At 41.4% G+C, this 17,449-nt stretch overlaps 1 protein-coding gene and 1 long non-coding RNA gene across 4 annotated transcripts in view; one reads left to right on the forward strand and one right to left on the reverse strand.

Annotated features, from left to right (window-relative positions):
• Positions 1 to 233: 233 nt before the first annotated feature.
• LOC119399858 (uncharacterized) lies at positions 234 to 6,708 on the forward strand. 2 transcript variants are annotated; one of them, XR_007416597.1, is made up of 3 exons: positions 234 to 363; positions 3,846 to 4,611; positions 4,803 to 6,708. It is a non-coding gene; the product is annotated as an uncharacterized LOC119399858 (long non-coding RNA). The 2 variants fall into 2 exon arrangements; XR_007416595.1 differs by lacking the exon at positions 234 to 363 and adding an exon at positions 497 to 1,834.
• Positions 6,493 to 17,449, reverse strand: part of LOC119399847 (general vesicular transport factor p115) — a 69,625-nt gene continuing 58,668 nt past the window's right edge. The window contains exons 17-20 of one of the 2 annotated variants that reach the window (XM_037666715.1): positions 16,295 to 16,477; positions 14,146 to 14,277; positions 12,809 to 12,823; positions 6,493 to 6,858 (exon numbers count right to left, since the gene is read on the reverse strand). In XM_037666715.1, the coding sequence (XP_037522643.1) occupies positions 6,763 to 6,858; positions 12,809 to 12,823; positions 14,146 to 14,277; positions 16,295 to 16,477 (426 nt within the window). In that variant the 3' untranslated portion in view covers positions 6,493 to 6,762. The remainder of the gene's footprint in view (positions 6,859 to 12,808; positions 12,824 to 14,145; positions 14,278 to 16,294; positions 16,478 to 17,449) is intronic. The other variant, XM_037666725.1, reaches the window with a different exon arrangement.

Below are 17,449 nucleotides of genomic sequence, written 5' to 3' on the forward strand. Positions count from 1 at the left end.
GCAAAATTTACGCCAAACTCTGGGAACATGCGCCGGTCACGCGTGCGTATTCGGCCTAGGGGAATCCGCGCCCAACAACAGGGAAAGGAAGGGATATTTTTCTGTGGGCCTCAACAGCAAAGGGACCGGCGGTGACTGGGTTTTCCGATGAAGCCGCTACTGGGGACACTTTCTCGTTGGCAAGGGCGAAATGGTCGCTTGCTGCCACAAGCTGAGGTTTGTCGGAAGTGTCTGTGGTACAATGGAAGCAGAGAAACATCTGCAACGGACTTTTAATGCTACGTATTTATCAACATCATCCCATTTCCCGAAGACTGTTCGGGCGCATTTCTCGTAACTGCAGGCACTTGCTCATCTTCGAAGGTCAGGAGTACAGTGATTTTCTCGCATTTTTCATTTACTCTGTGGTGTTGTCTCACTTGTACCCCCCGATACCCTGGGACGCATGACGCGAGTTCATGGTAGCTCGAGCGCTCGATTTGTTGCAAATGTCACGATATATTTGGCAACCTTCAGAAATGTAGCGCCAACCGAGCGGCTTTCGAAGAATGTTGCTGCGTGTATCCAAGCTTCGTTGCCTAAATATGTAAGAACTTTCAAGCAGCATTGTAAAACATATTGGTTTTGAATGTAGCGGGAATGCTTGCAAAAGCGGATATTAGCCCAGTTTAGGCAACGTTAAATAGGACGGAACATATTATGGCAACAATGCATGATACTAGGTGACAAAACATCTTTTAGCGTGAACAAAACGCCGAACGAAGTCGATTGGTTGGCGTGTACGATATACATGTCTACGCCAATAAGTGATAATGCGATAATCTTGTCATGTACTTTCAGTGAAATGAATGCCCAAAGTTCACGAATGGTGCTGTAAGTATGTAACAAGAACTGCGTTAAAGCGTGGCTAAGATCGTGGGGACGACGGCAAACGGATGTAAAAAAAAATGAAAGAAAATTCTCAGCGCAGTGTTAATCTTCGTTTCTGTCATCCTGTGCGCTTTGCACTGCTGGCTTGTGTACGTTTCAAATTTGGTTTTTGCATTATCCATTTGGTCTGGAATCGACGTATGTGCATGTTGTATGTAATTCAATGTGGTGTCTGTAGTGAGGCATGTTGCGAGGCAACATTTACGTTGGCGCGAATGGCTAGCGTAAATGTTGCTGGGCAACGCAGCACCACGACGACACACCGTGCATGGAATTATTTGTTTCATCAAACTTGATATGCAATCGATGTCCATATTACTGAAGTTTATAGCAATGTATTTAGTCCTCAAATACCTAGGGAATTTGTGAAATATTGAAGAAATTATAGACGTGAACGAAAATTTGGCAACATTGATATACACCAAAATCTGCCAACTTGTCTTTATCTAGGGAAAAAATGGCGTTAAATTTAGGCAACCTTGATAAAACGCAAAAATCTGCTAACTTTGGGACCGCATATATCATTGTTTCTAGATGAAAAGTTTGGAAACGCTAATGTTTTTGTAACGTTTTACAGATATAAACTAACAACTAAGAGGCACCCGGAAAATTTTTTGAAGTTTTTTTCTGCATCTGTGAGTGAAAAAAAATTAGTGTTTATATAATTTTGTGCTAGTTTTGTGTTCTGCTATATTGTTATCAAGTACCAAGCGAAAGTCTGCAATTTAGACATTTTCATTCGAAACATTTGCTTTTGTTCACAAACGCCAAGAAGCTGAAGCGTTTTCCAGCTAACCATTACGTGGTAACACCAATCTTCGTAATGGAGATTTGGTTTCACTTTTGATGCTTGTGAAGAAACATGTGGAAGAACGTGTGTTCGAAATGGAGGTTTCCACTCGCGGTGGGTATTGCGGCTACTTTGCGGGTGTTCTGTGGCAACACTTGTATTAACCAGATGCGCTTGGTTACAGCAAGATGAGTGTGATTGGCGTGTTGAGTGATGTACAGCAATCTGTTATAAGAGTGCAGCAGGAATTGCTAAGATGAAGGGCAATGCCAGAATTAAAGCCCCTCCATCGCGTCTACTAGCCGGCGGAAAACGCATGGAGGGGCTTTAGCCAGAATAACGTGCTACGAAGTTTATTGTAGTGGTGCTACTGCGTGAATCCGAGACGAAGTAAAACCAGTAAAACTTTGTCATGTATCGTGAAGTATTGTTAAAGTGAGCTCACTTTAGTATTGTAGTCTGTGTGGTAACGAAGGAAAACCTCCTTGGTTGTAATACGTGTTCGCAGTCGCCGTAAACGCTGAAAAACAAGCGCCGCTTTTTCCACGTACGTTCGTTCGTCAGGCATTCGTATCTTAATTCTTGAAATTGCAAACAATTCCTTAAAGTGAGATACTTGGTGCACACTTGAAGGAACTGCATCTGGATGCATCTTACTTGTAAGAGCGCTTTCATGTGGTATGTAATGATATTGTACCGTCTGGGATATTGGGGAAAAGTGCGTGCTAAAAGTTTTTCTGCTGTGTCCACTTGGTAAGGACCTAAAAGGACAAGACCTAAATGAGCGCAGCTAAGTTCTAGGGAATTATACTAGTAGTTTACTTCAATTGAGCAGAACAGAACCAATGCACTTTGTAGCAAGGCAAAATAATTGCCTAATAAATTCAGGTGATCCATTTTTTGTTTTGTTGCTGCACTGTGGACCATTCCATTCTCCAGGAATTGCTAGCTTGCTTCTTTATTCTTCACATACACACAACTTTTAGTTGTTACCAGATACACATTGCACCCGTGCATACTGTTCCCTGATGTCCTTGTAAAAAGGAGGGAAAAAAACGATGCAAAAGGGCTGCTGAATATCTGGAAACATTCAAAAGTATTTTTTAAAAAGCAGAAACCATATCTAGGATCTTTATAAATCTTTTAACTGGCATCCTTGTGCAGTTCAATGTTCTTGTTTACTTGTCCAAGTGAATGTTGTACGTTGCTTCCATTGCTTTTGTTAAGCCGAAGTTCGATATTGATAAATGCAGTTTGGTGCAAGTGCTGTGCTGATTAGTGAGCCTTGCATAGAAAAAGTTAAGCTAGTTGTGAACAGCTAGGTATATGCCAATCTGTGTTATTAAATGGTGTAAAAATTGGCTGCTTAAGTGTCCAGCTTATCATCCTTATTTAGATCTGTTGTTACCATAAGTGAACCTCCAGAAAAACTGAGCGCTATAATCACGTGTGCTTTGCTGTGGTAGAGGTGCAAAGTGTATCCACTATAAAATGTTACAAGTTTGCAACATAGTAGCCTTTCACATGCATTAAACATTGCATTGCCAATAGTGAAGCCAATCATTTCAGTGTTGACAGGGAGAAACCCAGTGGACAGTGTATTCCTGCATGCCTTTGTAAATATTGAAAATGCCTGAGAGCCATCAATGACATAATCGTTGAGGATAGCAGAACATCAGGCAAAAGTATTGCTACATACCTGGGAATATTGTGTGAGAGTTTGTGGAATTAGCCACAATGACTTGAAAATGATGATTGCAGCAAAGTTTTGACAGCTAAAAAGGCAGCTTGTGGAGATAAAATATTTTTTTTACACAGTGAGTCAGATTTTCAGAACTAGTATTTATGCGACAAGGATTTAGTGTTACAGTCCCACGACAAAAACGAATTCTTTGGAATGTGGGCACAGACTCAGACTAAAGGAGTTGTGTGTGCTAAAAGCAAATGACAAGTTTTTTTTTTTTTTTTTTTTGATAAGAAGGGAGTTCTGTTGGTGAATTTCCCCAAGAAGCTGCAACAATCTATTGAGAATATTACTGTGCTTTGTTGCTGATATCCCATTCATTAATTGATGGAAGGGCTTGCATGCCACTCCTAGAAACTAACTATAGTGCACTGACTGCAGGGCCAACCTTGTTAAAGGGCCGCACCAAACGAGACATCCCGACTGCATGCAGCAGAGTACTCCATACTGGTACCGGGTCCAGATGAGCAACATTGGTCAAACTGGTATTCAGATGCAGGTGTTGCTCTTGCAGCTGTGACATCACGAGGGAGAAAGTAGGCAAAGTACTCCCTTACTCTTTTCATGGAAAACATCACGAGTATAAACAAAGTAAAGAGAGCTGTGTTGCTGAAGGATGAGGCACCCATTTCTCAAGGCAACTAACCTGCAACTGGGGAAGTGCTCGGAGCTGTAGCAAGTAGGAATATTTACTTGACCACTCCAAGCTCGGGGTACATCCTAGGAAAATTGAAATTTCTAAACACTCTCATAATTCTAGAAAACTTGTACACGGGACAGGAAAGCTAATGTTAGACAAACATTGGCAGTGCAGATTCGCTTGAGGGTCAGAAAGTGTCGGGGCAGGGTTGTATTCTTTCGAAGGAATTCTTTCACGGGAAAGGTAAATTCTTTCATTTGGTCAAAAGGATCAATGTCGCGGTTGTAAGCAAACAAATCTTGAATTTATTCCAAATGTCCTGGAGCTAAAACTTCATTTCGGTCATGTCATGCGTGCTGCCTATTATTGTTCAGGCCACAGGGAAATGTCGGGGCAGGGTTGTATTCTTTCGAAGGAATTCTTTCACGGGCAGGGTAAATTCTTTCATTTGGTCAAAAGGATCAATGTCGCGGTTGTAAGCAAACAAATCTTGAATTTATTTCAAATGTCCTGGAGCTAAAACTTCATTTCGGTCATGTCATGCGTGCTGCCTATTATTGTTCAGGCCACAGGGAAATGTCAGGGCAGGGTTGTATTCTTTCGAAGGAATTCTTTCACGGGCAGGGTAAATTCTTTCATTTGGACAAAAGTATCAATGTCGCGGTTGTAAGCAAACAAATCTTGAATTTATTTCAAAGGTCCTGGAGCTAAAACTTCACTTCGGTCATGTCATGCGTGCTGCCTATTATTGTTCAGGCCACAGGGAAATGTCGGGGCAGGGTTGTATTCTTTCGAAGGAATTCTTTCAAGGGCAGGGTAAATTCTTTCATTTGGTCAAAAGGATCAATGTCGCGGTTGTAAGCAAACAAATCTTGAATTTATTTCAAAGGTCCTGGAGCTAAAACTTAATTTCGGTCATGTCATGCGTGCCGCCCATTATTGTTCAGGCTACAGGGAAATGTCGGGGTGCTCTTTAGACTTCTATGAAATAGGTCTCGCTGCAATAACGCACATTGTCGTGCTAGTTATCATATGATTGGGAATCTGGCTGGTGTTCATACACTCATCACCAAGAGTCAACAGTGAACCTTGATTGGGCAAGTTGGTTCATCTTGACATGTGGCATAAACAGCACTGGAAAAAAGGAGGAAAGGAATACAACAGAAGGGACACTAGTCCTGTGATGTGTGTGTTACATTTGTCCCAATTTTCAGCACTGCTTTTAGTACACTGTCAACAGTGACTCGACAGTACTTAACATTGCTGAAGTACAAGTGTGTGTGTGCACGCAAGAATGAGCCCAGATTGTCACAATGGGTCGGAACAACACAAGCGGTGGGATTGTGCAATGTTAATCCACAGAAAGAGCAGGTATCTAAGTTTACTTCTTAATAAGCTGCACAGCTGGGCTTTTTTTTTTTTTTCGCCGTAAAATATGCACACAAAAACTATAACTCGCGACAACTTTTCTTGGCAGCACTGTGGTAGCTACAGAACTATTTCCTGGCACGCGCAGGCAATAGTACATATTTTTATTTTCCAATCTTCAGAGTTTCCTAGCTCAAATAAATAAAGCTTTCTTCATTATAAAAATAAAACAAGTGTGGGAAGCCGTTGGTGAAAAGATTATTGTACACTTTAGGTTGTTGTTATTTTTTTCATTTCTTTGACACCACTACGTTTCCGCGCGCCTGTTCTCATAGTAAACATAGCATCCCCAATGCCGGCTGGACCATGTGTGGCTGCGAACTCACAGTTTCATTCTCCGAGAAAGATATACTTGAAATGTGACAGAAAGTGGCTGTAAAAACAGACCAAGCAAGTTATCTGCAACGTCTGTGCTGGGGCAAGGTGCCTAAATTGTCGACGAACGCTGCGAGCAAGCAAAACCGAAACTGGAACTGAAATCTGCTGTGAGCTGTCGAACTACTTGCGTAGTAACCCACATATGTGGATGCCCCGCCTCCATAGTCTTCGCTCCACTGCCAAGATAAGTTGTCGCTGAGTATAGCTTGTATAACATGTGGGATGCCTTGGATGTACAAGGAAGTTTCATAGCTATGAGCTAATGCTCCAGTATGCTTAGCATTCATTGCCACCCTTGCTGAAAAGCTGCAGCAGCTCTCTAAGACACCACAGCCAATGAAAAAAACCTCACAGGGTCCTTTCCCACGAAACACGAAACCTCTATAAAATGTTTTATAAAATGTGTTATAGAGCTTTATATAGAGGTTTTGCGTTTCATGGGTTATGCATTTGACGTTATCGTGTGATGATTTTTTGCATCACTTGTGTTGACGCCGCTGACGGTCAATTTTTGCATTTGATGAGACGTCTAAGGCTTTCGCCTTAAAATATTGTACTCTTGTATGAAGCTACAGACCAATGCAACATGTACAAATATTTCTTTATTAACCAAGAAGACCTTGTCGCTCATAGCTCAGGGCCATCACCACAAGCATTTGATGTAGCAGCAGGTCAGTCTTGCAAAATGTGGAAAAAAAAAAAACTTATTATAATGTGTATCTATTTCCTCACAGCCCAACCTCCCACCCTTTTTTCAGTGAAGAGAAAAAAGTAAATAAAGCAATTTTGTACAAGCAACAGCTGTTTTGTTTACAGTCTATGCAACTTTCAGTGCCATTACTGGTGCAGTAGTCACACTTCCTCATTTGGCTCGCCAACCACAACAAGATCCTCTGCCTCTCCAAGGTCGCTGCCCAAATCTTCGTCACTTTCACCAAGATCGGGAACCTGCAAAGGTTGCATGCAAAATGGGACAAGTGCAAGAGCACTCCAAGGACTGCTTCGGTGTATTCAGGAACGAACAGCAATGCCTTTCCACTTACCTCAATTTCCAGATCATTACCTTAGACACTGCACTAATCCTCACCCCACCTTATTAAACAAAAACCAGAGGAAAAGTGCAATCTGTAATATCACGAACACACATAACTTTTCAGGTATGGCAGTGCAGTTGGATATGGCCCCATTAATCTGTCTAATGATACACTGCCCAATATGTGCCATCTACTATATTTTTGTGTTATGCTAGTAATAACCTTCTTCACTAGGCATGCGTACACTAACACAAAGGGCTGTCTTGAGTGCCTATGCAGAGGATGAACACTATCGACAGCAAAGTGGCTGTCCTCAAATTTTGGGTGTACAAAGCAAACAGATGTGCCCCAAGGAAGCCAGCAGGCCTCTCCCACAGTGATCACAAAATAAAGCAGTTGAACCAGCATTAAATTTTAAAAATCCATTCGCATTTAAGAGGTGCCGAAGCACCCTGCTTCAAGACTTTAGAAACACTGAAGTGAGTGCAGTGCTTTTAGAAAACTATAAATGTGAACAAAAGTGCAATGTATTTCTTCCATTCCTCGTCAGCACATCCTTATTGTCAGCACATCCACTAGCAGCAATACTCCACCTGTTGAGCTTAGCTGACTTTTTCATATTTCTTCATGCCATGCTTATTACAATCTTTACTTAATGGCATCACAAGCGACACCAACAGTAACCTAGAGGTGATATACATCCTGTTGTCACTGTCGCCCACACATTTCTAAAGAATTGAAAAGATCATGCCTGGAACCCTCCACTGAGAATTGACAAGCACATTTTGAGATGGCTGCACTAAAAAGCTGCCCAAATGCAACAAAGAAGCAGTGACTTTGATGGACAAGATGTTTTGACTACTATTTCGCCATTTCTGAGGAATTCCTAATAGTTATGAGAGGGCACACACACACACACACACACACATGCAAAATTATGTGCACAGGTAATTCATGGTCAGAATGGTGGATCAATGGCTGGTATATGATCTGGTGTTGCCTGATGTCTGCCAGTAGCGCCACAGCTGGCAAAGCCCTCTGAATAGAGGAGCAGCAGTGCCCTTTCTGTGTCAGTGGGGTGCGGCCACGTGTCCAGTGTGCCAACCCCTGGCTATGCACTTGGGAATTCCACACTTTGCAAACAAGAAACTTGACTGAGGTGCTATACTTGCACACCTATTGCAGGGCTGTGCGAAAAGAACACGGACAAACAAATGCAAGTGCACAGGACGGGCACAAACTTCAACTGTAATTCAGAAAGCCACAGCACCCCAATATGAATACACATCATCTTGACACGTGCCTTTAAAAAAGATACAGTATCAAAAGGCTTACAAGAATTGTCAGAGACACTGCCATGATAAGCTTTATTATTATTATTATTTTATTTTTTTGCCTACCAGCCAAATGACTGAAAAGGCAAGCACAGGAAACCCTCCAGATCGAAAGCCAAACGACAATCTTTACGATAGGGTTATACGGAACAAGAATAATGGGCATCTGTAAAATACCAAACCTAACTCGGCATTGGCATGCACAGATACTGGAAGCTGATAAAATGCGTTGTCAAACAGGAGCACTTGGCGCGATTATACAAAACGACTTAAACATTGCAGCTCCTTGGGAAGCGAAGTCAGAGAAGGCATGCTTATGTGCTGTTTGTCCTGTGGCAAACAGCACGTTGATCCCTCCATCTAGTGTGTAACAGGTGTGGTGTACAAAATACCCCTGTCCTGTGGCGGCTGCTACATAGGACAGGCAGGACACTGCTTCAATGAGATGCTTCAATGAGAGGGCGTAAGAGCATAGACTAGCTGTTCCTTCCAACACGGGTGGCCACCTAGATGTACACTGCAGGCGATGCGGGTGTCAGTCGAATTTTAAGGAGACAGTCATCTTGTACAGATCTAAGGACAGACTTCAAAGGGTATTTAGAAGCCTTCTTCATTGCTAGCACTAACAAATGCGTAAGCATGCCTTCTCTGACTTTGTTTCCTAAGGAGCTGCAGTTTTCAGACGGTTCTGTATAATCACACCCAGTGTTCCTGCTTGACAGCGCGTTTTACAGGCTTTCAGTATCTGCACATGCCAATGCCAAGTTAGGTATGTAAAAAAGCACATTATTGTTCTTCCATATATCCCAATCGTAAAGGTTGTTGTTTGGCTTTCGATCTGGAGTGTTTCCAGCGCTTGCCTTTTCTATCATGCAACTGTAAGGCAAAAAAAAAAAATAATAATAATGTTTATCATGGCAGTATGACAATTCTCGTAAATGCTTTGATAATGTATCTTTTTTATAAGCACGTGTCGAGAGGATGGGTATTCATATTGGGCTGCTTTGGATTTCTCAATTGCAGTTGAAGTTTGCACCCGTCCTGTGCACTTGGCTTTCTTTGTCCATATTTTTTTCACGAAGCCCTGCTATATGTGTTCAAGACTGCATCAGCTAAACCAAACAAGAGCTTTGGTGCTTTACTTGCAGAAAGCTTTTGCTCACCTAACTGAAGTGGTGGTTCAGGGCTGTTTTAAAAAGTGCTTGACCACGTTAGCGTGCTAAGCAAGGCATAGCTGTCAAGTGTGCTACAGATGGCAAGCCCAGTTTCGAGAAAGAGGACTGCACTTATGAAAGCAGCATACTATTGCAGGCAAACATTTTTAAATCAGCTTATATCATTTGATGATATAACTTAACATTCTTGAAAAAGTATGACAAACAAGCCATCATATATCAAGCCCTTCCTTACCACAGAAATAGAATTGCTGCTGCTCAGCTGTTATAGAACCAAAAAGTTCTTTTAACTGTTAGCATTTAGTTGGTATTTTGAATTAGGGACTGCAGAAATAGTCCATCACGTATTTCCAACTTATTTGCAAAGTTTGAAACAAAAAGCTGAATCGGGTACTGATTAGATAAGTCTCCCAATACTAGTAGTCCTAAAAAAATGAACAGCTATACTTTACATATCGTTGTAGTACAGCATTCTTTTACATTTGTTCTGCACTTGTGCTTATGATGCTATGACTATGACAGACAAAACATGCACACACTTTTCTTGTGACTGCAGATATGCAGTGTGTAGATTCTGATATGCCTAGCGGTATGATTTTTCCAGGTAGATAATTCTTATGCAAGGAAAAAATGCAACCACCCCCTCGCCTTCCAGGTCCATTCCTTGTGCTCATGCTGCGGGTACATGTTGCACATGCACATAAACCAAGCATATATGTACAGGAACATGCTGCTGGAGCTGTGTTGTGTCATCATGAATTAGTTTGTCGTATTCATGGCCTGCCACTGTCTTCCACTAATCTATAGACAAAAAGCAGCTAGGCTTTACTCATAATGGGCCGGGCTGAAGAGGGCTTTCCCTGGTGACAATATACCATATGTATTGCATGTAATGTTTGTTTACAAGACTGTAAATGGGGACCACAAATTACAGCAGCACTCAATGCCTGTAAAACAAGAGCCATAACAATGCTCAAACAAATACCAAAATCCAAGGAATTGGAAAGAAAGCATATGGGATTAGTACCCAGATACCTCCGGATACAGTGAACTGTGTCTTTGCTGTTGGAGAAAATCGGCAGCTAAATTACTAAAGAGTGCAATTTGCAACCTTGGGATTTGCAAAGGAGATGAATACTTGTGGTGGTTTTGTGATGGAACTTCAGTATATACAAACAAGAAAAAAAAGATTGTAATGAAATAATGAGCATAATAAATGAAAGAAAATCTCCCTTGGAAACTTATATAAATACCCGTGTTAGCTACCTATTTGTACAATGCAGTACTGCCATATTAAAAGATATGATGAATTAAAAAATATGAAAACAAAAAATAACCAGCCTCCGTGTTCTGTGCAAACACCATGCACTTGCTTCACTATTGTATTGGCATTTAATGCGCACTTTTCTTAATAGGCATATCACCCAGTCCCATTGAAACCCTTGTTTGCACAAAGGGTTCCACCTAGGGTCTGTTTCACAGAAATAACTTTTACATAGGGTTTTGTACTATTGCAGATTGAAACAAAGTGAATGCTACGACACCATGGTATGAGGCTACTTTCCCAATGCAGAGTCTCTCTCCCATGGTCTTTACCACAAGCAATGTCACAGTGCTGTCTTACATGTAGGAGCTAAGGGCTAGCAGATTGTTTCCTTCACATCCCTTATTTCCTTTTCTTTTTTCCCGTTTCCCTCCTTGCCGAGTGCTACATTTCCACTGGTGGCTTTACATGTCCAGCATTCGAAGGAATTTCCTATTTTTTCACATTCCTGATATGTGCACTGCTGGTAGTATGTGTGATGCACAGGTGACAGCTGTGGACAGCCTGGTGGCAGGGAGAGTGGCTCTTCCAAGAAGGAACACACTGACTTTTCATTCATTTTCAGCTGTTTTCAGCTGTTGTGGTATCTATAAATGATGCTTATTTATTCTCAATGCCCAGATCTGGTAAAAGGCCTTTAAGGTTCTGTAATATTTGGCAGAAGTGCCACAAATCTGTCAACTTATCATTGCACACAAGATGCTGCAGTGCACAGAGCACATAGTTAACATCCCTAATCTGTACAAGGCACTAGTTATTAACATGTACGTGCTACTTGCATTGATTGCTGCACAGTGCATGTTGTCCTGCTGGCTGATAGTGGACCTCTGACAACATGACAACAGTCTAACAGTGCTACCACAGGGTGAGTGAATGTAGCAGACATGGTGACGACAAAACAGGATTAATGACAATTTTCACTGGAACGCTTCAAGTGTGTGACAAAGAAAGAGCCAAAGGCTGCAAAACACTATGTGCATTCATGTTGAACATGCCAGTGTGACTGCAAGGCCTGAGCCGTCAGTCAACCCCTGCACTAGCTTGGAGCACAAAAATTTAAGTGACAGTTTTAAGAAAGTGGCAGCAACAGAGAATGTTCTTTTTTGGTTTGCAAAATGCATAAGAGGGTACTGTTGATATGTTGTAACAAGAGCCAACACAAACACTGCTATTAATTATGTTCTCATGTTACAGAAGGAATTTTCTTTTGCCTTTGTATTTCGCTCTGAGCACAGAGTCAATGAACAGATATTCGAAAAAGTGCCTTGACCTACCAAAGCAAAGTAACCAAAACTTAAAATATGTACATGCTCCTATAGCTACACAATGCACACAGTGTGTCTTGTTCAATGGCACTGATAATGTATGACAGCACGCCGAAGAATACTGGTAGAATTGATTTCCTGTGCTTTGTAAGGAAATAGCTGCCTGCTACACACACAAGATGCATGTTTTGTAATAAGCCTTAATAAATTTAGCAAAAGGTCCCTCTTAACGAGAAGCAAGGACAGAAGGTGCAACCAACCAGCAACAGCGCAAATTAATTCTTTGTCTTTCACTACACCTGCCTGCACATTGAATTGTAGCACAGCCATTTATGTGAGTTATGTAGGTGAGAGATCATGGCTTAAAAAATGTGAATGAGGATGACGGATAGCAACACTCATCAAGCCATCGTTACGACACAAACAAAGAAGACCTCGCATTGCAGTTTTACCACAAAGAGAGCCACACAATGGACTGAAAGAGACTAACAACAAATTTGTTACTCCACCATCTTGTACGAATCCACCACAGATGTGTGCTACAAGAAGAGTGCTTTCATAAAAGAACTGTAGCAGTGCAAAGTTTGCTAAACATTAGAACTATTTCACCAATACACTTCTGCAGAAACATGGTAGCTTTGAAGACATTTTTTTGCTGCCACCCTCTTGTCTAAGAGAAAAAGCAGCTCACTGCACCACATGCCTCCCTACATCATGCCTTCCCTTCACCACTGTTACCATCTTGTTAAACAAGCACAGCACTCACCGCATCTGGTTCTGCCTGAAAATTTCAAGAAGCAGGAAACAAAGGGTCATTGCAAAATGAGGCAGTAAATGTAGCATGCTGTTCAGAAATTTGCAACAAGCTCCCAATTTAACAGCAACACAGAATAAATGCAGATATTACAAAATAAAATGCCTAAGCAGCTAAGCATGTCATGCCACTAATGATGCTATTATGAGGCAAGCTTGTATACCCAACCTTAGCCTAAAAGCAGTGCACAAGTGTAAATTCAGCAGCAAAGGTTATTTCCTAACAAAAGAAGACATGCCAAGGAAAAGAAAGAAAAAAGAATTCTGTAATGAAAGTCGTAAAGTCTGTCGCTACTAAAACTAGTAAATGTTATGGACAAATTGAAAATGAATATACAAAACTAAACTAGTATTGCAAAAAATTACAACTACAACTATGGCACATGGGCAATGAAAGCGAATTAAAATAAAGAGGGGGACAAGGAATGAAGGTTCAAGGTAGCCTATTTTGTCCCATTAAATGCTCCACTTAAATTATTCTAAAAAGGGCTGATGAAATGTGCAACCAAGAAAAACCTTAAAAATGTTCATGCGCATCAATTTCAGTCCTTTTCTTAACACTTTGCTAACAAAAAGTTTTTTTGCTAGCACATAGACATTCATAGTGAGCACTGTTCCAGTGCATGTTCAATTAATAACTGCAAAAAAGCTAGACGCATACACAAACCTCTTATTCCCCATTCAATCTTCATCAGTGGCGTACGTAGCCAGGTGCTGGGAGGGTTCAAAACATCCCCCCCTCTCCCCAAAAATTTTGAAATTTTTGCATTGGTATATATAGGTACATGCATAGATACAAATGCACACACAAACATACATAAAGTGTGGTTGAACCCCCCACCCGCCAAAAAAAATTTCTGGCTATGTTACTGTTCTTCATACATAAATATGCAACAATTTGATGGAAGGTAAGAAAAAGTGAACATATTACTGCAGCCACGCTGTGCCAGAAGCTGTATTAGCACATTAAAGCCCAAATTAACCCATCCACAATTGCCAAGTACTTGGTTGTTTCTGTGTTATTGCATCAGGTACAATATAGCAGTGTGAGCTGTTGCATAAATGTCAGGCACAAAATCAAGATTCTGCCACAGCCACCATGCAACCAACACATGACACAAGACAAAGGAAGCAGTATATTTGGTAGGGAAGAAAACAAGGAACAAACAAACAGTTAGTTGCAACAGAGGAAGGATGCAGAAGAATGTGCAAAGCAGAGGTCTTGAAGTGAGGTTTATGCATCAAGTTCCACGTCACTATAGCAATCTATGTAGGAAGAGTCCAGTGTACCTCCACCCCGAGCTCTTTGAACTTGGATTTGAGTTTGACGATTTTTGTGTCCTGCTCCGTGAGCATCACAAGAAGATCCTCTTGCTCTTTCCGCAGAGTCTGCAGCTCTTCCTCTGACACCTCCTTCTCTTTCTGCACGGCGCACACACACACACACACACACACACACACATATTACAAACCACTAATACATACACCAATATATCATGGCTAAATCTTGTGCATGCAAACATCTCCGTAAACTTTTCCATTAGGTTAACAGACGTTTCATGGGAATATAATGCACACATGCTGTTGCTGTACATATGACTTTGAGCAGGTGCTCACTAGGATTTGCAACAGTAGAGGAGGCACTCTAGTCCAGAGAGCTTCTTTTAGAAAGGCCCGTGGGGCCTTTGCCTTTAAGTCAACTTTTCTTCCAAGGCACATTTACTACTATGCTGAACGAAGTCAAAAAAAAAGAAAAAGCTGTGGAACACTGCACTTATGGTATGAGTAAGCTGTGCAACTGGTTCCCACATGCAACTGGCAAGGAACAGCGTGCTCGCCGCTGCCCTGCTGCCCTTGACCAGTGAAGCCTCAACCCCAAAGACAAAGGTGTACGTTTCCAATCATTTGTCACGGGAAGGGGGCTAACTAATTGTGCACGGTGCATCGAGAGTGATGTACACAAAATAAATAGTAAATCTGTTATCATCATTCTCTGTTTATTTCACACTCCTTGTTCTGGGCCCGTGTTAATTACTACAAAAGACAAGTGCTCTTTGGATTAACAGGTATTGGGACTTGTGATCAAAATTTGCATGTTTGTTAGTCAAAAGTTCATTACAGCATTTTAATGCATGTCTACAACAAAAAACGGCTGTTAATTAGGGTTGTATAAGGGGGCATGACACAGAAATTAGCATCCTTCCTAACCTTAAACCACCTCTATCTGCTATATATAGGGTTCTGTGGATATGTAGCAAGGGTCTACAAGCTGGCAGCTCGTAAAGTTCCGATACGATGTGATGCCACTGGGCAAAAAAGAATCTTCCACACTTGTCACCGTGGCCATGAGAGGTGTTGGCCAACAGTCCCAGGGTTACACATACAGAAATAGCCAACAAAGTGGAATAGGGCACAGCTACTACTGTAGTACAATTGCTACTGCACCACACGTGCATGCTATGCAAAACTTGTGGGTTCATATCCCACCGACAACAAGTTGCTTTAGTGTCCACTTTAATTTACCTTTATCTTACAATTACTACATTTTGATTAAAAACTAGACAGAATACTTTCCTTGGCTTCATTATCTGTGTGCTTTATTGGGCTATGTCTGCCAAAGGCTGCCCTAACGTAGACATGCCCCCTTGTTGAAACATTGGCTACAGCAACATTCCCTATTAGACTCTAAACCTCCACATAACTCTGCACTTCTGTCTTGTATGGATTTTATTTGCTTTCCCAAACTAAGGTAAAGAACTAAGAAACTATTAAAGTAACTTTGTTAATTACACATTAAACTGTACAAATTACTACAGGCTGCCAATCTGGGCACTCAAATGGTGACATTCATGACAGAATGTTTTACATAGTAGTAATATTTCTTTAATGTGCTACAGGCAAAAAGAAAAAAGAAAGAAAGAGTATGTGTTTTACGGCAGTACTGTTTCATGGCACATTCAGCCAAAGGTTGTTACATATATTACAACAAAAAGTTCTAACCTAGCATCTTAGAATTAAGGTGAGGGGTAGGTAAAACTGAGCAAAATTGGCTTACCAAGAAGTTACAGGAAGAACAAGCACTACCAAACCAGCTAGAGCAAGATTTGCAATGCCGACTGCGGCCGTAAGATTCCTGTTTACAACAGCAGCCTCAAGATGACACAAGCAAGCAGTCCACAATGAATCATTCTTTTTTCACTATAATATCCTCATATAATATCCTCATTTGTATAAGTGACCTGCTCAATTGTGCCAATTATATCAAGTACAGAAAGAGCAAAAAAATGGGGAAACAGAGACTGCAATGTGTCTGTCTACCTTTGCACTGTACTTGGCACTGTTTCATTCTTACCAATAAGTGCTAGCCCGACAGCGAACTCTCCAGAAAGGCTGCAAATATTTAACTAAATTAAGCACGCTTACAAAAAAAAGGGCCCACCTTGAGAAGTTCACTAGCCTCACGAAGTGAAGACACCTCTGATTCGAGAGCTGCAATTCGCTCCTTGGCAGAATCAAGCTCGGCCTTCAGTGATGGGTCAGCTGCAGTAGCCGCAACTGCTTCGGAAGATGGTGCGCTGGCAGCCTCCTTTGCCTGGCTCACCTTTTCTGCCTTCAAGGTTTCCTGCAATGTGGAGTGGGATTAGCACACTCAAGGCATATAATATGAAGGAGGGCAGTGTTAAATGTTAAGTGTTAAATGTTAAAGGTAAGAGGTTAAGAAATAGCCAGAGGTTAAGAGAGTCAAGAGACCAATAGTAGAGGAAAAAGTTCCAGTTAAAGGGATCCTGAAGGACCCCTCGGGCTTGGTGAATAAACACATTCTATCAACAGCAAACACTGCTATGAACAGCTCAGCCAAATTTTTGTAGTCATGTGCGGCATGTAGAGTTTACAAGCGGAATGCGAAGCTGCCACTTTCTCAAGTGCCCTCTCTTCATACAGAGTCCTGTCCTCACTCTCTTCAAAGCTAGCAGCTGCTGCTATATCCCCTTCAGGCGCAACGTCCACATATGTGGACGCTACTTGTTTTTGCCAGTTTTTTGGACTAGTCGGGAAGAAAGGGCAAGATACATTGCGCATAGCATCAAGTGAACCTTCTGCATAGTCAACGTGTCTTGACTTAACCTCAATGTGCTAAGTATGACCGTAACTGATCATTTTGGTGAAGGCACTAACGTGATCAATGAGTCGCTCAACATGCCACGTTCCAGGACCAACGTCATAAGTATTACTTTTCTCCACACGAAATGAACACAACCAAAAACCAATTGCGCATGCATTTTGAGCCAACAATTTCCTTATTCTTATATAAAAATGGAACATCACTGACTGCAGAGTAATTAAATACATATTCAGTTATCCTCTAATTAACATTAATTAGCAAAACTCACACACAACAGCATACTGCTTTTTACTTTCTTTCTTGGAATGTAATATTGCGTGCCTTAGAATTACGTTGTGCAAATTTGTGACATTTGCAAACAGTGCATCATAATTCGTGCCTGAAGGGGATAGTATTTTGTCATTTAGCAGATTTCTGCTAAATGGCCAAGAGCTGACATAAATCAAGAGCAGTGCCTGGAACAGATAGGCT

Source organism: Rhipicephalus sanguineus, chromosome 1 (assembly GCF_013339695.2).
Source record: "Rhipicephalus sanguineus isolate Rsan-2018 chromosome 1, BIME_Rsan_1.4, whole genome shotgun sequence".
NCBI lineage: Eukaryota > Metazoa > Arthropoda > Arachnida > Ixodida > Ixodidae > Rhipicephalus > Rhipicephalus sanguineus.